The sequence below is a fragment of the Lates calcarifer genome, linkage group LG4, assembly GCF_001640805.2.
Source record: "Lates calcarifer isolate ASB-BC8 linkage group LG4, TLL_Latcal_v3, whole genome shotgun sequence".
Classification (NCBI taxonomy): Eukaryota; Metazoa; Chordata; class Actinopteri; family Centropomidae; genus Lates; species Lates calcarifer.
The window spans coordinates 18,920,796-18,940,466 of record NC_066836.1 but is presented as its reverse complement, the minus strand read 5'-3'; the positions used below and the strand labels follow the sequence as shown (position 1 = coordinate 18,940,466).

General features: G+C 39.8%; 3 protein-coding genes across 3 annotated transcripts; 2 read left to right on the top strand and 1 right to left on the bottom strand.

The window, feature by feature from the left end:
* Positions 1-9,132, top strand: yme1l1b (YME1-like 1b). Its single transcript, XM_018677398.2, has 18 exons — positions 1-377; positions 1,004-1,138; positions 1,742-1,919; positions 2,400-2,498; positions 2,816-2,925; positions 3,229-3,379; positions 3,486-3,569; positions 3,924-4,097; positions 4,193-4,345; positions 4,436-4,568; positions 5,132-5,194; positions 5,381-5,493; positions 5,672-5,827; positions 6,041-6,192; positions 6,295-6,421; positions 6,525-6,598; positions 7,153-7,239; positions 7,333-9,132. Exons 1-18 carry the CDS (start codon positions 345-347, stop codon positions 7,474-7,476), a joined length of 2,166 nt encoding a protein of 721 aa, XP_018532914.1. The 5' UTR covers positions 1-344; the 3' UTR covers positions 7,477-9,132.
* An 8-nt stretch (positions 9,133-9,140) lies between these two features.
* LOC108883227 (patched domain-containing protein 3) lies at positions 9,141-13,839 on the bottom strand. Its single transcript, XM_018676156.2, has 4 exons — positions 13,120-13,839; positions 12,909-13,030; positions 12,553-12,698; positions 9,141-11,689 (listed from the first exon to the last, which is right to left on the bottom strand). The coding sequence occupies exons 1-4, from the start codon at positions 13,837-13,839 to the stop codon at positions 10,173-10,175; spliced, it is 2,505 nt and encodes an 834-aa protein (XP_018531672.1). The 3' UTR covers positions 9,141-10,172.
* A 1,005-nt stretch (positions 13,840-14,844) lies between these two features.
* LOC108883860 (ras-related protein Rab-18-B) lies at positions 14,845-19,671 on the top strand. The gene is made up of 7 exons (XM_018677397.2): positions 14,845-15,048; positions 15,488-15,543; positions 15,680-15,741; positions 16,546-16,618; positions 16,954-17,072; positions 17,286-17,352; positions 18,063-19,671. The coding sequence occupies exons 1-7, from the start codon at positions 14,981-14,983 to the stop codon at positions 18,233-18,235; spliced, it is 618 nt and encodes a 205-aa protein (XP_018532913.1). The 5' UTR covers positions 14,845-14,980; the 3' UTR covers positions 18,236-19,671.

Genomic DNA, 19,671 nt, shown 5'->3' with positions numbered 1-19,671 from the left:
ATATCGCGGTTCTCTTCCTAATTCCTTATGAATTCTGCTTCTCGTCTTTCCTCGACCTCACGACGTTCTCCATTGAGGTCAAGGAAAAGTAGTTAGGAAAGGACATTTTTTTTAATTATTTGACCGCAGCCCAGATTTTAACTGGGTACCTAATTTGTAGTAACACCACAGAGGCCATATCCGGTTTTTCAGCTGATTATCAGCTGTACCATTGAAGTTCGCAGTTGGACCTGCTGTTCCTGCGACAGAAAGTTAAAGCGAAAGAAACACTGACCTTTAACTCTCAGGGACAGCGGTGTAACTTGGGTAGCTTAACCGTCGACTTGAACCAGTGGGAATTAAAAATGTTTTCCTTGTCAATGACGGTCCAGCCACAGGTAAGAGAGCAAGAAGCGTTAGGCCAAGCTAACGTTAGCATTGTTGTTGTTTTGGTTCTGTCCCGTTCGGCTGAGTGTGCTAGCAAGCTAAGGTAACCTTAGCTTGTTCTCTTCTGGACGAAACTGTCGTCGACCTTTGATTTGAAATGATATGAAACACATATACATTTATGTCCTACCCATAATTTAACAGGAATAAACAACCCACTGTTTGAGCCGTTGAGTTGGGAAGAGCTAACTTAGTTTAACCGCTAGTGCTCTGTTGAGCGACAGTGTGTCCTTAGCTGCCAGAGGGAAACTGCGTCAGTGAGAGACATGTTTGACTGCTGATGTCTTGTATATTCTTAAAAATTAATAGTTTAAATACCTTTTCTGTTGATGATTAATAACTATCTGTATCTGGAAACTTTCATCTTCTTTAGTACAATATCATAAGCTTGATTTAGATCATGTTAACAAAGTAACAACAGCTAGTTGGTGTACTGTACCTGAGGCTACAGCCAGTCTTTTTGTCAGCTGCATTTGAACTACGAAATAAATAGGGATTTTGATGAAAAAACACAAATGATGAGTATCATTCTGTAATATTCAAAACATGTAACTTCAACTTCACTGTTTGATCACAGGTGACTGTGCCTCTCAGCCACCTCATCAACGTCCTCCACTCTCTGAAGAGCTCAGTGGGAAGCAGCAGCAGTGCCACCTGCAAATCAAGACAGCACAAGGAGCATGCCTCAGACTCAGAGCTACACTGCACAGAGGTACATATATGAGTGGGAGAAAATCTGCAGTTGGAATGTAATGTAATCATGTACTTGTTTGCCCTCACACTTCCATACCCTGTGCCACACATGTAGCAGAAACCTGTAGCCAAATACATCTTTACTTTATAATTAGTGGCTGCTGCATTATTAGGTTCACCTGCGCAGTCTGCAGTACAACATACCATGGCATAAATTCTTCTTTTATGATGTTTATAGCACAGTGTTGCAAATGTGTAGAATCAGTTATGTTTTTATTGTTGAGATTATCGTTACAGGTGGAGTTCTACTGAACTACAATATACTGAGGTTTTTCTAACTCATTGTCCTTTCTATTTACAACAATGATTGTGGTGGAATATTAGAAATACCTCTGACTATAATTCAGTCCAATACAACACCACTGGGGATCACCTCTGTTTTAAAACATATACTTCTCTTAATACATCAGTGGCAGTACCAAAAAACTGAACATTATAGGGATCATATCGGTAGTTTTTATGCCAGAACAGCTTAAATCCATTAGATTGTACAGGTGTACTGAACAGAGTGGTATAACTTTGCACTGAGTAAAACACATTTCTGTAATGTTCTTGTGTGCAGTCCATGTGGAACCTGCGGGAGCTTGGATTATCAGACCTGGGAACACAGCAGCTGGATGAGCTCGTGAACCGTGTGTTACCACGCTTGAGCACACAGGAGGCATCGTTTTCACTGGGTGGTCAGGCAGCTTGGAGGACCTCCTATCTCTCTACACACTCCTTTTTCCACAATAAGCATGGTGAGAGTGTGTATGTTTGTTATAAACAAGCCTTTTAAACTTCTGTGCCTTGGACTGGTGCTCACTCTGATCAAGCTTGGTGGAACTGCTGTTCACATGTCACAGGTGCTTCTGTTGTGGTATCAGTGAATGGTGGATGCTTCACTAAACATAATAGGTGTTACAGAGACTAGCTATCGCTAAGATTGCATCACTGGAACCCTGAGATCCCCAACACTTCTTGTCATCATTCATAAAGGAATTCAACAGACCTGCACTTCCTAGTTTTTAAAACATTTTAAACATGTTGTTAAATTCAACCGGAGACTGGTTAGTGGAGGTGGTTAACATATTACGACATTCTGATGCTTCTTTTAGTTACTTTCTAGGTGACTTATAGCCGAGAGCCATTGTTACCCCTTTTTCCTCACATAATTTAATTTAACTATGTATTAATTTATTATGCATGTGTAATAAACAGCACTTTTCTTTTGTTCCCAGGATTCTCATGTGGTCCCATCCCCATGTCAGCCCAGGTTTTCTCCAGGCTGCAGCCTTCACCTCTTCAGTCTGTCTGCACAGAGCTACAGTACTGGCCAGGTAACTATGGATTAGAAGCATTTATAAGTGGTGTAATAATCTATAACTGATCTAAATAATTATATTCACTTAGTAAGAATAAATAACTTGGGTTGTTAGTATAGTATTTGAAAGTAATATAACATTACTGAGAAAATACATATTCAAGTTAGCTGTCAGTGTTATGTCTGTTTTCTGTTTAACATGTACACTGTACATTTATCTGTAGCAATGTGAATATTTATGATGTTTATGCTAATCTAATGAAGTTATATACTGTGGAAATATGGTTAGTTTTTAAATTACTTAAATGTCACATACTTACTGTGTATTTCAAGTGCTGGTCCAGAGCAGAGGCTTCAAAACTTTAAGGAGTAAAACCAGACGACTGCAGTCAGGCTTCGACCGCCCCCTGGAGTCTGAGGGGTTCACACCATCTTTTATGAAGGTAAGTATTTAGAGACGATGACATACTTAACAAGCTTGGGCAAATCTTTACACATACATTCTACATACAAGAAAAATGGAGGAGAAGTTGGAAATTGGTGTTTGTCCTAGCCAGCAGCTGAGCTTAATGTCGCCCGACAAGATAAAAAGTTCTGCTGGAGGAATTTAAAAATGAAAGCAGGTACACCATAAGTTTTCAGGCCTCCAAAGCTTGTCCAGTGTCATGTTCACAGTGAAGGTGTGATAAAAGTAAAGGAGTACTCAAGCTCTGTGAACACTGACCACTCTTACCTTTGTGCTGCAGGGTTTCCTTTCACGTGACAAGGGGATGGAACTGGAAAGTCTCGACGGCCTGTTGAAGAACAAGAACATACCTGATGGACAACAGGACGCTTTCAAGAGGGGCTTTGCCGAGGGTTTCCTGAAAGCTCAAGCCTTGACACAACGCACACAAGGCAGGTTTTAATGAAAAAACTTTAATTACACACCTGAGTAATTTTATCACACAAGCTTTCATTGTTAAACAGTACTGATGTTTATGTCATTTTTCCAACTGTTCAGACTCTCTGAGGAGGACTCGTCTCATCCTGCTGGTGCTGCTTCTTCTCGGGCTCTATGGTATCTCCAAAACCCCCTTCCTATCGGGTACAGGCTCCTTTTCTCCCCTAAAGCTGCTTTTTATTTACATGTCATGTGCTGTCGTATCATACATGAGATTACCTCCAATATGTGTTAATATTTTGATATATTTGAATATTAATATTAATAATAATACAACACTGCTTTACTAATCTATGCATATTAAATGTTAATTAAGCTTTGAAAGAAAAGAACAGAACAAAATAAAGTATAACAACAGATTCTAACTTGCAATATTTAGGCTCTAATATATGCAATCAGATGTAGCTATTAAATAACTCTTAATAATAGGCTGTGTGTGTGTTCATTAACCATGCCATGCAGTGTGATTTCGAACTTTAATCTAACCATTTTGGACAGTGCGGTTCCGAACCACATCAGGCCTGGACTCGGCAGTGGACCCTGTCCAGATGAAAAATGTGACATTTGAACACGTTAAAGGGGTGGAGGAAGCCAAGAATGAGCTGCAGGAAGTGGTGGAGTTCCTGAAAAACCCACAGAAGTTTACAGCGCTGGGAGGAAAGCTGCCAAAAGGTAGGGCTGTCTCTCAGTCTATTTAAAGCTAAATAAAAAACACACCACTCTCTACTTTTTCCTAATCCCCTCATCCTTGCCTTTCTATACTTGAGGTGTTTTACTGGTCGGCCCTCCTGGGACTGGTAAGACCCTACTGGCCAGAGCGGTGGCCGGAGAGGCCGATGTGCCATTCTACTACGCCTCTGGGTCAGAGTTTGATGAGATGTTTGTCGGAGTGGGAGCCAGCCGCATAAGGAACCTTTTCAGTGGGTTTTTTTGTATCAACATAGTAATTATAATTGTGCTTACTGTTGTTGTATATATGTTTACATTTGTCTCACTGCTTCTCACTGCAGGGGAGGGTAAAGCCAATGCTCCCTGTGTCATCTTCATTGATGAACTGGACAGTGTGGGTGGGAAAAGGATTGAGTCTCCCATGCACCCTTACTCCAGACAGACAATCAACCAACTACTTGCTGAGATGGATGGGTATTGTCTGAAATCAGTTTCATTTTTACATTTTATGTCAGCAGTGATTGAGATGTTGTTTTGCTTAAGATTAAAATGAATTGGGCACGCTCTCACTGGCAGTATGTTAAGTTACTGATTGCTTCATGAACTTCAGAAATACAACAGATTAAACAGCAATTGTGACGTGTGCCAAGGACTGATGGAACTGTGGAAATCAAGATAAAGACCATGTATATAATTTTGTATTGTGTTACTGCTATATATTGTGATATAGAATATTTAAAGAATATAAATTCAATAAAGAAACCATCTATAGACAAATTAACCATACTGGAATTTGATTCTCACTTATCTAAATGAACATGAACATGACAAAACTGCATCAGACTGATGAACAGACTGACTAATAATTTAATCAAGTGCATACAGTACAGTTAAGAAAAGAATAAATGAAGTACTGCACTGTGCAAGCTGAAGATCACTGTGATGGGAAAACAGCAAAAAAACACATGATCCAGAAAACAAGAGGAAAGTTCCTGCATCACAGTCACTGACTCAGACCATGTGATCTTATTTTGTAGGTTCAAACCAAACGAAGGTGTGATCATCATTGGAGCAACAAACTTCCCAGAGGCTTTGGATAAGTATGTTTACCTCTGTGTCTGTTGCTGTAGCTAAATGTCAGAGCTAAATGTCAAGCTTTACAACCTTCAGAGTCACAGCTGTCTTTGTCAGTAACAAAGTATGGACTACAACTTTTAGGTTGTTTTTCAGATTTGTATGCTGACACAGCATCAATATTTTACTAACAAACTGATCTACCCTCATAGTGCCCTGATCCGCCCAGGACGTTTTGACATGCAGGTGACTGTCCCCAAACCAGACGTGAAAGGACGCACAGAGATCCTCAACTGGTACCTGAAGAAGATTAAAGTGGATCCAGGTGTGAAACAAGCATTAATTTATTCAGCTATATAGCGCATGGTATTTCAACTGTTGACATCGTAGGCTGTGCCTTTTAAGAATGTTTGCATTTGCTTTGCTACAACAGTAACATAGTCTGAGTCCTAGACTGACTGTTGTAGATAACTGTGTGGATGTTTTGTGTTTTGTCTGTGCAGCTATTGAGGCCAATATTATTGCCCGGGGCACAGTGGGCTTCTCAGGCGCTGACCTGGAAAATCTGGTCAACCAGGCAGCCCTGAAGGCAGCAGTTGATGGCAAAGACATGGTCACTATGAAGGAGCTGGAGTTTGCTAAAGACAAAATCCTCATGGGTGAGAAAAGCTTTGCTTAGTTGGTTAAGGAAGAAACACCACTTTATAATAGAGAGAATATATACTGTATATATTAATGCATTTTTTCCCCATTTTTCTACCAATCCATATCTTCGCTGTCCTCTTTTTTAAAAAATCTTTCTGTGTCACCTTATACTGCTCTGTTCTTTTTCTGGATGAAATCACTTCATTCACTCTTCTGTCTTCTTCAAGGCCCTGAGAGGAGGAGTGCAGAAATAGACAAGAAGAACAAGCTCATCACAGCGTACCATGAGTCAGGCCATGCTATCGTAGCTTACTACACCAAAGATGCAATGCCCATCAACAAGGCTACCATCATGCCCAGGGGCCCCAGTCTGGGACATGTAAGAAAACCTAGAGCTTGTAAACCTTTGAGTTGAACTTTGCATATCCAACTTTGATGCAAACCCTTTTCTTTTTTCCTTCTCTTTCCTTCTTCTTGCCAGGTGTCCATGCTTCCAGAGAATGATCGATGGAGTGAGACTCGCTCACAGTTACTGGCCCAGATGGACGTTAGTATGGGTGGTCGTGTAGCAGAGGAGATTATATTTGGCAATGAATACATCACAACCGGTAAGAAATTGTTCCAGAAGGGCTAGTGAGTTTCAAAATGTTTTAGTTTAGAGGGCAGTGTAGAGGTTAGGTGGTTATATACATGTCATTTCTTCCTCTACAGGAGCGTCAAGCGACTTTGACAGTGCTACCAAGATTGCTAAGATGATGGTGACCAGGTTTGGAATGTGTGAAAAGGTAGGAGGACATGACAGGGACTTAGGGGGATTTGAACCTGGGTCTTATTTCCCCATTTATTTGGGTATAAATGATTGATAGGGACAGCAATCTTTGGAATCTGTGCAGTATTGAGCAAGAACAGTGTAACCAGTCACAGCAAACATCTCCTGCAATGTAATCCAATGGACCGTGTCAGAATACGTCCACCAAAGTGCTTGCTTTTGCCACTGACTGTCAGCATTATGGATTAGATTCCTATTGAGATAGATCTTTATGATCGCTTTTGTTTAACTAGAAACATTGCTATATATCATTGCCAGACTCCACTGACAAAAACAGCAATTTTACTGCACAGAACACGTAAGCTGCTTGTTTATGTTATTGTGTGGTACTATTACTTACACACAGGATCTGAATATTTCTTCAACCACTGAAAGTCAGGTTCAAAAATATGGCCCAAGTTCAAAAACACCAGAGTTATCCTTTCAAAAGCAAAGGCTGATCACATTATATTCAGTTTTTGATAGAATGTAACATTTCTTCATGTGTTGACTTGCCTCCTTGTCTCACAGCTGGGTGTGATGACCTATACTGACTTAACACAACAGAGCCCAGAGACACAAGCTGCTGTGGAGCATGAAGTCAGGCTGTTACTGAAGGTCCGTGAGATCTGATGAAACCATGAAACATAAAAAAAACACCTCAGTTCCCATGATAATATTTCTAACCATCTTCTCTCTCACTGTCTCCAGGAGTCTTATGAGCGGGCCAAAGCCTTGCTGAAGGCTCATGGCAAGGAGCACAAGAACCTGGCAGATGCTCTGCTCATGTATGAGACACTGGATGCCAAAGAGATCCAGCTGGTCCTGGAGGGCAAGACCCTGGAGACAAGATGAAACCAGTAAGGACAGCAACACTCCCGGGGTAGCAACGGGGAAGGGCTCATTTTGTAAGAGCCCAGGCATTAAGGAAGGAGGAATGGACTCAGTTGTTGAGCTGTGAATCGGAGGAGTAAGAAGTCTCAGTCTCTTGATTAGTCCTCATGTGGGATTGTGTCATATCTTCATGCTGTCACCTTTATGGAATCTCATCGATATTCCCAGACATGTAGCTTTGTGATTTGAAACTTAAACATGACTGTGTGCAGCAGTAAGTGAATGTATGTTGCACAGGTTCATTGTATGTGTTGAAGGTTAAAAGGTTACATTTCTAATGTTAAGGATGTTGCTCAGGTCACTTTATCAGCTGGTGTTAGGAAATAATACATGAATGTGAATATGCACCTCAGGTGTATCTGGATAGGATTCTTTTAGCCAGGTTTATACAGATTCATTCTCTATCAGTGGGAAATGCTGAGCGGGATATACCATTAACTCAAAGAGCCACTGTGTAATCATGGCAACCAGAATTTGACTTAATCTCAGCTCATTTATTTTCAGTTGTCTTTCAGTGTTTGTGTTCATATCTGTTATTTGTGAAGTATATCTCCAAAGTCAAGCTGTACTCTCTTAACATTAGGATATTCTCAAGTTAGCACCTTAAATTATGATGTCTTTCCATCAAATTCTTTGTGTGGGATGTTTGAAAAGCGCATGCACATTCTCCTGTACGGCTGCTCCCCTCTACTTATGTCCCTGTTGCTTATTTTTAAAGGTGGCCTTTTGGGGAATGTACTGTAAAAGTGTATATTATTTCCTCTGAAGTGGGAAGTGTAAAAAGATAAACTACAATGTCTCAGCACTTGAGTGAAGAGTGAAGAGGATGAGTTAAAAATGCACATGTGCACTCTTCGTGTAATTTATTTCATTTATGCTGCTTGTACAGATTGAACAAATAAAAAAACTGCTTCCCAGCCTCAAAAAGCATGCAAGAAATACAGGCTGCATTTACGTAGTGATAGATCACTGGAATCTTTAGGAGTTTTAAGTTGTAGTGTTGGCCTAATTTATTAGAATACTCTGAGTTCGGCTTCTAAAAAGCCTCTCAGCAAAAAAACATCAACGAATGGATTTGGCCATTTGTTTTAGTTATTGTCCATTGTCCATGCAAACAGTTACAGTTTAAACTGCAACAGTTCAGTAAGTCTAATTGTAAAGTGACATCCTTGACTTTAAATATGACATTTCAACACAGTTTGTGGGTAGAAACTTGCATTTATGTGTCTGGTAAAAATGATGAATGTCTTCATTTTAAATTGAATAGTTCAAGCAGCAGCAGTGTATGTAATCCCTAAGTAAACATTTTAGAACCAAAAGCATAACTCTTATCAAGATTACCACCAGCATATGTTATATCACAGTTATGTTATTGTCTTCTGTTTTTTTTCTTCAGTTTGACACATTGTTTGTTCTGTTTATTGGCTTTTTACCCACATTTAGCTGTGTATATATGACTGGGATATGATGGGAACATTGTATATAGATGTATAGTAATGCTTTAATGCTGTGTACACACTGAATGGCTCTCTGCTGTTGATTGACAAAATCGCTCAACAATGTGATGGCAATGTTTGTGCAGCTGGAATAAATAAAAAAGAAACCTAAAGAAAAACATTTTGTTTTTGGGTTGTATGTCGTTCAGTGGGTCAGGCTGCAGATTTATTTTTACAAAATTGTACAAAATGACACCAAATATGCCTTTGATACAACTTATACAAAGTCTACACTTTTGACAGAATAGTTCAATAGTCTTTAGTATGACACTGGCATAAAACACAATACATACAAAATATGTGGTAAATTACAACTGAAATATATATTTTTTCAGAAATCAGCACACACTATATCCTTTTTTTTGTTGTGTTGGTGTACTTATGTGGTCAAAACTAATTATCAGAGGGAGGAAAACGTAGGAACTTCTGATTCTGACTGATGTCAGGGCTGCAATTTGATTGGTGCAATATCTGTCAAGGTGGGTGCTACAAGTAGTTCATAATGTCACCACAGTTCCAAAAGCCACACTGGCTTAATTGAACCACACACCAACCAATACATCTATAATTCAGTTTCTCCTACTCAGAAAGTGTTTCAGATATCCACATTCGCATTCTTCCTGTGGCAAATTATGTCACCTCTGCCATTCATGTGTACATGTGTATGCATGTACTTTCAATTTCAGATATCCACAAATACATTTTTGTAAAAAATGCAATAGAATTCTTGCTCTGAAAACCTCCCATTTCAGATATCTACAGTCTAACCGTTACTAGCCATAATTTGAAATATCCAAAATAAAAAACCATTCCAGACATCCATAATGTAATTTTGAATATCTAAACATGCATTGTGACTAGTAGAAATGTCATTGCAGATATCTATAATCACAATTATGACTAGAAACAAATAGCCACATATGTATTGTGGACGTCTGTTGACAGGTAGATAAGAAGTCAGATTAAGAATAAAAGGGCTCATTGATTATCCACAACTATATTTTAGATATCCACAGCAGCATTTCTCGCAGTCAAAATTTGATTCCTACCAGTCAAAATGGCAACAGAGATTTTTGCAGCTGCAGCATCATTTTAAACAATATTTCCTCACACAGAAAGTGTGATGAATTCAAACTTCTGAGTAAAATGGACATCTCCACTTCAACACTCCTGACAGGCTCCAAACAGTGTCAGGAACACTGGAATAAACACTAAGCCATGGAGAAGCCCGAATGTGATCACAAGAAACATAACCTTGAAGAATGTCCTAAAGATGTAACTCCCAGACACAGACAGCACCACCACTCCTAAAATAGTGGACAGTGCCCCTTGCAGAATAGGATACCCTAAATGGGCCAAGGCACCCATGGCTTTTTCATTGACATCACACTTGGGACTGGAGACAAAAGAGTATGAAATATGTGCTGAGAAGTCTACAGAGAAACCGATGCACATGACAAGATTGATCATGGAAATGGAATCCAGGTTGACACCCCACAGCGCCATAAAGCCCGTCACACCAACAATGACTGAACAAATTGCGAAAGCCACCCACACAGAACAAAGGACACTGGGTATCAGGATGAGCGAGATGACGAGCATCACAGTCACGGCCACAAGGACGGTTTGAATGGTGCTGTCCATGATGACAGTGTACTGGTCAAAGTAGATGAAAGCAGGGTGGTACACCAGCAGCTCTACTGGACATTCCTCTGCTGTTTTCCTGAGTCCAACCATCACGTCCTCCATTGTGGTTTTGTTTAGTGTCTGAATGAAAAAACGAGAGGCCTGAATCTCATTGTCTGCAGTCAAGTTGATGTCTTGTTTGAACATTGAGGCAAGTTCTAAGAAATGAGGCAGATGGGTTTGGAAAGCCTCTTGAGAGCTTATGCTGAGGCTGGTTTCATTTGCATACTGCTGAAAGGAAAGAAACCAAGCAAATGTACTATTGACATAGGTCAAGCTTTCAAAATTTGAAATGCATGAGTGCAACTGCTTCTGTCCTTCCTCGTCCCAGTATGGGAAGGGCTGTTTCACCGCCACCATCACATGGTAGCTATATTCAGAAAAGTGCTGCCTTTGATTATTGTAGTAATTGATGATGTAGGAATCATCCAAGGCCAGATTCCTGATATCGAGTCCCTCCTTTAAGATCCAACAACCATAGATGCTAACAGCCAAGTAGCCTGCATAGATGACAAAAACAAACACTTTTATCAGTTTGTGGGTCAGAAATGGGCCGTAGAACTTCTCAAAAATGTGGCTTATGGTGTCAGTTTCCTCCTTTTCAGTGATTCGATCATAGTTCCCCCCAACACAGCAGATACTGAAGGCTTTGGAATTCCTGGATGGTAGGTCCTCTGGGATTTTGGCACAGGTGAGCCAGTGCTTGTTCTCTGCTTCCTTCTGTCCGTTCAAAGCCATGCAAGCCCCCAGGAAAGTGATATTGTACAAATAGCAGAAACAAACAGAAATCCCAGCATAGAGGCAGAAAGACCGGACTGAGCCAAAGGGCGAGCTGCAGCCCAGGAAGAGAGCCAGAGCATCAGTCAGGGTGGTGATGGTGATGGAGACGGCAGCGTCCCTGTAAGTGTCGGCCAGTCTGTCAGGGACGCTGTCCAGGACACGGGTCCTCTGCCAGCAGGAGATCATGATGAACATATCATCAAGTCCAATACCTTTAGATTAAAAGTAAGAGGAGAAAGTTTTTTTTTAAATGCTTTATCTCTTACCTTTGGTGTGTGCAAAGATGGATTACCCAGAGCAGAATATTGAAAGGCCCCAGGATTCAGGAAAGCTGATTAGGTCATTGTTCATCTCAGTTTCCCTGCAGTTTGAAGTTTTATACCCATTTTAATAAAGTTTTATATTGCCAGCTGTCTGTTGTTGTTCTCTGGTAATTTGCATCACAAAATTACAGCATCAGATGAACTGGGTCCTGTATTATGACCTTATCTTTTGGCTCTGTCTTGACAAAAAGCCTGTGTCAAAATCCAATTTCAAATCACCACAAGTTTGCAAGTTTTAGCCCTTTAAAGGGGAAGTGCACCAAAATCAGTCTGCAGGTCTTGAGGAGTACTGCATGTTTTTTATAAAGCCTTTTGTAGTTCTAGAGGGAGCTGTGCAGTGTCAGATGTATCTTGAGACAGACTTCTAGAGTCCACCTCTCATCTCAGCTTGAGGCTAGTGCTTCATGGCTACATTCGCTTCTACTAGCATCACCTAATATCTAACAGAACTGATGACAGTCAAGTGTATTAGTATACTGCTATTTCCATTCAGTTCAGTACACTATGAAATCAGCTAGCTGACTCTTGGAATCCCCCACAGCAACATAAACTCTGTATTGCTTTCGGTCTTTAGGAGCCTGTACGTATGCTCTACATTATCAGTGATAATCAACATTATGTCCACGTCTATGTATGTATGTAGATATGTATGCATATGTATTTTTTTGTTGAATAGGAAGTAATGTTGTTTTGAGTCATTTTTTGTTGGTTTCAATCCTGAAGGGAAGTCTTCGATGTTCAAAACAACCTACCTAATATCATGAAAGGACAGGAGGCAGCTGTCATAACAAAAGGTTGGCCCAGCAACAACAGTGCACCAAAACCACTCAGGACTGCAAGACCTGTGGAGAGCACCCCACAACATGCCACCCACACCTTCGTCCGTACATTATCCAACCTGAAAGAATCAGAAATGATAAAGATTCAGTCACTCAACACAAAACATATACTTTGTTTTGTTTTGTTTTTTTTAATTTGTGGACTTATTTTCTTAACTTAAGGGTTTTGATATCTAGCTTTACTGAGCGGACTGTGGAATTGCTGTGAAATGTTATCTCTACTCGATAAATTAATCTGAATTCATCACAGAAGCAGATGTTTTACCCACCTCCAACATGATATAATTGAAAATGTGATGGCAATGGCATAGGTGATGGAGAATAAATAGATGACAGAGGCTGGAGATTTCTCAAATTCCCACTGTATCGACATAGAAGTGGAGTATGACACCTAGAACGATTATCAGTAAGTTTAACAGATGGCCACTTTAATCAAAAAGAGAGATATTTAAAACATTGGCATGTTAAAGGTCAGCTTACCTGAGTGGCAGTTGATGATTCATTTGAGACCAAATTTATGAAACTTTCCAACCACAGATCTATTTTTGCTTTGGTGTCCTCTCTTAAATAGTAATAGAGCTGTATGGCTTTAGCACTTTGAACAACCGAGGTCTCCTTATCCAATTTAACACTCCCCAAACTTAAATGTAGGGGAATACTCTTAAAATCAGAGTGGTACCAGGGAAATGTCAAATTGACAGCATCTGTACTGTTGGCATTGTTTTTAATAATATCTACAATATCATTCATGATGCAGGATCCCATCACCTCAGCACAAACATCCACGTACTCAAATGACTGGTTGTCAAAGTGCACTACCATACTCCTAATTTTAAAGTCCAAGTGTAGGATGTCCTGAAGTGGCTCCACTGTCAAGATATTCCTGTCACTTGTAGCTATGAGAGTTGCATAATTCCCACTTGTGCTCAGCCTCACACTTGAAAACATGGACTCATTTCCTGGAAAAGTTTCTTGGACATATTTCCTCTCCATCTTGGCCCGTCCATTCACAGGTGTGAACTGTTCTTCAATGTTGTTGGACATCCTGTCCTTGAGAAAATAAAACCCACTCCCCAGTCCTGTCGAGAGAATAAGCGGAGCGATCAGGAACCACCAGGGATGGGACCCTATAAAACAGCCCATCATCTCAAAACAGATCCTTAGGGGTTTCTCCACACAATTTGTGTGGCATTTGGCCATAGCTGCAGGAACTTGCTCCCTAAAAGGCTGTAATTCTAGTTGGCATTTAGTACAGAACCTACTTTTGGGAATATACAAGAGCTGCTCCTATTCTAAGAAATTTCAAACCAACATTGGGGGGAACTGTATTCACAACCAGCTGTATTTATTGTGCTGCAGACTCTTTTCAGCTCCTTCATGGGCTGAGATTTGCATAATAACAGGGTCAGCCTTCTCTGTAATGAACAGAGGCAGATGAAGGTTGAGGGGAAGCTCAATCAAAGAGCCTATTGAAGAATAAAAGGTGTAGTATGGCTCACTGGTTCCATCACCCTTCTTAGTGCAGTCATTGGTTTCTCATTGCTTATCCCCCAGGTGATTCCCTTTCACAGCTGGGGTAACATAACGTTTAGGGCTATTGAAGATCGATGCAGTGTAGAAAATGCAGAGAACAAAGATGTGTTGTGCTTTATATGTGGGTCTTCATTTAGACTATTTGAAGGTTTTCCTAGCTGTCTATTGACAGTCATTTTCTCTGGTACATTTCCCTCTAACCACTCCAATTATACCTAAAGGTAAACAGGTAACATTAGCTAAAGAAAAAGGAAGGCTAACTAATGAGGAAAGCAGAAACTTCCCATAATTCTAAATGTATCCTCCTGCCAAATAAAACACTATTTGTACATTTAAGAGTAGGTTACCTCTTAGCTCATATTTCTTAGTGGGAGATGTATCTTCATTTCAACACAATAGAGAGACTCAGAGCTACTGCAGTTTCTTAGATATTTTACTTTGTGTGCTTAAAAAGCTGATCAACACATCATTTTTTAAATATTTTGTATTTCATTGCATTCTCCATTTTGTGTAGGCAATTATTTGGAATATTTAACAGTTTATTTTATCTGAACAAACCTTCATTGAAAATACAATCATACAAAACCAAGTGTAAAAGGGCACACTATTTACTACTACTTTTATTTTATTTAATCTTATTTTATTTTGAAGCCATTTGACCCGTGACGTCATGCGTCGCATGTTGTCCGGAAGTTGCGCGAATAACAGACTGTCATCCGAGCTGCTAGTCCTCTGCTTCCCCGAAAACAAGTAAAAATTGTCGTTTAAATCATCACCAAGTGGAAGTCAAACTTATTCCCGTAGGAATATGGACGACGACGTGTTGACGACTCTGAAACTGTTGATAATTGGAGAAAGTGGAGTAGGGAAGTCCAGGTTTGTCGCTGTCTGTAGCGAGCTCACTAGCTAGCCTGTTGTGAATGTTGACATTCTTCTTCTTGTACAAGTTAATTCCCTGCCGCTCAGCAGCTGTTGCTACAGCTAGCTAGCACTGTAGCTGTCCTGTTTCTACCTGTTTCTTCCAAATAATTGTCGTAAAGAAGTTGACATTTGGGTGACTTAATAATCCCGGGTTATATGTTCAGCTGTAAAACGTTGTTCGGATACTTCTTCTCGCATTAAGGCATTTTAACATATACACTTGATGCTTTTTGTCCATAGTCATAGTCAACATCTAAACTGTATAGTTGTTGTGATCCTAAGATCGTTACGTAACTGACAGAGGACACCGTTGTTAGATCTTCTGGTCAACTCACAAACGTCTATTGTTTTTATATCCTGCTCATTTCCATGTTATCTTTATTTCCTCTAACAGTCTTCTCCTGAGGTTCACAGACGATACTTTTGACCCAGAGCAGCCAGCCACAATAGGTTTCTCACACACATACATACTCAAAGCACACACATACACTGTATGTATACTGTACATAGACTTGTGGAAACTACAGATAATCCAAGAGTGGTAATTCAAAGGCCTCTCTCTTTCCTTTCTCCCATGACTGAACAGGTGTGGACTTCAAAGTAAAGACACTCGCAATAGACGGGAACAAAGCAAAACTCGCCATTTGGGTAAGGCAGAAGTCTTGATGCCATTGTCTACTGTTTATCTTTCAGGAAAAACATGGTGAAGCGCTGGATTTGTCCATAAGATGGCGACATTGCTTAGCCAAATAGCAGAAAAAAACTGAAAAACAGTTTAAACATCCTACTGTCAGGCATAAAGTGGCAGTTCCCAAAGTCCAGTGAAAACACTCCATACACAGTGAAGCCATAACCTAAACATTGGTTACAAATGTTGCAACTGTTACAAATTTTACTATCTGTGAAATGCCATAAGAGGAATAAGACACCACTTAGTGGAGTCATATTACATGGGCTGTGGCAAGTATATAACGCTGAAATTACAATGTAGTTTATTTATTTATTTATTTATTCATTTTTGCATATGTACTATATTATATTGTTAGTACTGTTATTCAGTCTAATTTGTTGGAAGCATATCAGTACAATAATATGGAAAAGGAAGAAGAATTACATAACTTCATGTAAATATGATATTGTCAGCTCTTAAACTGCTCTTTTTTTGTGTCTATTTTTTTGAATGACTTCCTCAGTCACCACTGTTTTTAACATTAAAACAATATGAATTGTGGAAAGCTCCCACAAGCAAAGGGTCTGAGAGTCCCAAGAGTCTGCAAGGAGTCCTCGGGCAATGACCAGTTCACAGTGGGACAGTCCTGAGACCTTGCAGACTTATCAGGAACACATGTCAAACTCAAAGTCTTTGAGTTTGGACGCTGGAACTTGGCTGCTGTACCTGTTGGTCTTAAAAGTTTGATGTCATGGAATCTTTTGCTGTCTTCACCTCTGCAGGATACAGCTGGACAGGAAAGGTTTCGCACCCTGACGCCCAGCTATTACCGCGGTGCACAAGGAGTCATACTTGGTAAACATTTTGTACTTAAAAGGCTACATCACTTGATACTAAACTTAGATCAAAATGTCGCTTTGTGTCTCTGTTTGTGCCTTGTTTTGTCTTTTTGTCATGGAATTTTATTCTCTCTAATCCCTCTGACATCACAGCAATATTGTCAGTCACTCCTTGTTTAATAGTTGCCTGCAATTTTGGTGACTTAGAAAGTGACACAAGCTACACACTCAAACTGTGAATCAACTGCTACCATTAAGAGCAGTCACATTTCTTTGAATGAAAGGTAGATGTTATTACACGAACATCAGATATTGATTCTCTCTAACTCTTTCTCTTGTCCTTTTTGACAGTATATGACGTCACAAAGCGTGACACTTTTACAAAGCTGGAAAACTGGCTGAATGAATTAGAAACCTACACCACACGCAACGACATTGTAAAAATGCTGGTCGGGAACAAAATAGATAAGGTAAGCCTCTCTGTGCAGAATTCACCTTTCCATTAACCCATTTAAAAAAAAGACAACTACAGCACAGAGTTGTTTTGTAATCATGCTCACCAGCCATGGACGTTGCTTTGCATTTTCCATTAGTTGTGTAGTACATGATGCTTAAACTCTTAATCCTTTACCTTGTGTATTCTACATTGAGAAAATTACATAGGATGTCTGTTTGGATTTCAGGATGATCACGAAGTGGACCGTAATGAAGGCTTGAAATTTGCTAGGAAACACTCTATGCTTTTTATTGGTAAGTGTCCATGTTAGAGTAAAATCAGGCGTGGTCAGACATGGCCATTTAAACTAATACAGCCATAAAATGTCAGGTAAAGCTATTAAAACCTACTATACTGCACTTAAAAGTCAGAACTGTAATTGCATAGTTGGAACAAGTCTAGACATCACTAAGTCATGTATTTAGTTTGGGTTTGTTGCGCTGTTTATACTGTATTGGGATTTTTGAGTGTCAGCGCTGCACTGAAAGATGCGGCCACTGCAGAAGAACTGCATTATGATTAAAATCTAGCGGGCTTTCATTTATCGAATCCATGTCTACACGTGTTCCTGATTCTCATCTCCAATCTGCCCCTCTCTGGGAAATTAGGTTAACATTTCTGTGGAGTTTCCATTTTAGAACGGCTAAATTAAGGGGTTTTGAGAAGGGTTGGGCACGAAGATGTCATGGATTTAATCCACTGTCAGGATGTCTTCATCCCACTGAATGTCCCCTAATTCTCAAATGAAGTCATTTCATACTTTATATTTTTATCAGCACATGGATATTTTTAAAATCTTTGTTCATTGGTGTTGCGCCATTTTAAAAAGAAAGATGTCTCATTCTCTTTTGGTTTTAAGAGCTGAAGTGTACCTCTGCTGACTTTTTTTGTAGCATTTTGGAAAGTGCTCCACTGGTTTTTTACTGATCTCATAAATCTTGGTGTCCTTCTTTCCTTTGTACAGAGGCCAGTGCAAAGACCAAAGATGGCGTCCAGTGTGCCTTTGAGGAGCTTGTGGAGAAGATCCTCCAGACTCCAGGGCTTTGGGAGAGTGAAAGCCAGGGCCAGAAGGTCCGTCTGGGGGACCAGGACCAGGCCAGTGGCAGGGCATGTGGAGGATACTGTTCCATACCCTGAAACTAACTAAATGGAAAAAAGCACCAACCTGATAGGAATGACTACAGACCAGAACCAGAGAGTGAAAGAGAGAAGGGGAGAGGGAAGTGGATGAGTACTTTTTTAAAAGTAGTGGAGTAGTTCTGTTGGTTCGAATGGACTTTGCTGTTTGCACACTTCCTTTTCAACCATTATCTGTCACATGTCACTGCTTTCTGTTTAAAATATTGATGAAAGGATCATGCAAGAATAGCCTCTTGTCTGAGGAAGTATAGTATTTTAAATTAACTTAACCATGCCAAGTGTACGTCATGTCATACAAGTACATGTCTGGTTTGAGTTTATCTTATTGGCAACAGTGATTCTGTTGTACATTAAGGTGCATCAGGTTAATAGTGTAGTGCCTATAACACAAACCAATTTGTAGGTTACAGTACATAGCTTGTCAAAACTTATTCAAAATGATTAAGTATAATCAAAATGGAAGTCTCCTCAGTCATTTACTTCCAGAAAAACGCTTGCCCTGCTTTTGCTATGTGAGCTGTTAACATCGACTTCTATGTAGCTGCAAGGTTAAAGTACACAATGTTCTACAAGTCACATACAGTGTATTTGTGAGCTTTATTAAATGCATACCACATCACTTTGATTGAGGATAGTGAAGGAAGTGGCTTTAATGTCTCCCATTATGCACCAGAACACTGTGAATGCTCCCAAAGAAGACATCTCATAATGGACCCCAGTTGCTGACACCACTTTACTTTTACCGTTACCCCAGTTATTATTCATTTAATGGTGATTTCCATTAAATTATATGCTTACTATATAGATGCTTTCAAATGAACTGATTTCTATTTTCCCCTCTTAATATGGAAATATGCAAAACAAGTAATCATCTTTGTCTGATAGGATTTTCCACAACCAAACTTCTCTTTGTCTTTGCATGGCAGATCTGGAGCATAACTTGGTCGGTGTGAGGTTTACAGTATTGAGTGCTCTTGCAATAAAATGTGCTCTTTTATTTACTTGAGCCCACTGCTATTTTGCCTGTATGCTGGTCCTGTAAGCTCCTTTTTCCACATTTATTTTGCAGTTTCTTTGTGTTGTTGTGGTCCATATAATGTTCCACTGTCTTAGTGAAGGCAGTTCTCACACATTATAGTATGAGAGCATTCCTGAGGGCTTTGTTCCTTCCTATCTTCAGCATATATTTGATGTAATGTTGCTATTTGTTTGAATTCTGTTTTCTTGTCTCAAATTCTGTTGATTGACCTTTTCCCCTGCTTTTACGCCTGCATTTTTCCCTGTGGCTTTTGCTGTGCATCTGTTTGAATCATATACAGCAATATGTTAAACTGATATCTGCCTTAACATTGAATGACATTTGCTAGAGTTATGGTCAAGTAACGTTTGTATTGTTTCAAACTGAAATAAATGACAGCCTCAAGATGCCGTCA

What these genes read in the sequence shown, in the direction of transcription:
- yme1l1b (XM_018677398.2), top strand. Translation starts at nt 345, where the DNA reads ATGTTTTCCTTGTCAATGACGGTCCAGCCACAG. An exon ending in CTTGACACAACGCACACAAG is followed by an intron (nt 3,380 to 3,485) that starts GCAGGTTTTAAT and finishes CCAACTGTTCAG; the next exon opens with ACTCTCTGAGGAGGACTCGT. An exon ending in CAATGAATACATCACAACCG is followed by an intron (nt 6,422 to 6,524) that starts GTAAGAAATTGT and finishes CTTCCTCTACAG; the next exon opens with GAGCGTCAAGCGACTTTGAC.
- LOC108883227 (XM_018676156.2), bottom strand. Translation starts at nt 13,839, where the DNA reads ATGGCCAAATGCCACACAAATTGTGTGGAGAAACCCCTAAGGATCTGT. An exon ending in AATCATCAACTGCCACTCAG is followed by an intron (nt 13,031 to 13,119) that starts GTAAGCTGACCT and finishes TAATCGTTCTAG; the next exon opens with GTGTCATACTCCACTTCTAT. An exon ending in CTGTCCTTTCATGATATTAG is followed by an intron (nt 11,690 to 12,552) that starts GTAGGTTGTTTT and finishes TTTAATCTAAAG; the next exon opens with GTATTGGACTTGATGATATG.
- LOC108883860 (XM_018677397.2), top strand. Translation starts at nt 14,981, where the DNA reads ATGGACGACGACGTGTTGACGACTCTGAAACTGTTGATAATTGGAGAA. An exon ending in AGTGGAGTAGGGAAGTCCAG is followed by an intron (nt 15,049 to 15,487) that starts GTTTGTCGCTGT and finishes TTCCTCTAACAG; the next exon opens with TCTTCTCCTGAGGTTCACAG. An exon ending in AAGCAAAACTCGCCATTTGG is followed by an intron (nt 15,742 to 16,545) that starts GTAAGGCAGAAG and finishes TCACCTCTGCAG; the next exon opens with GATACAGCTGGACAGGAAAG.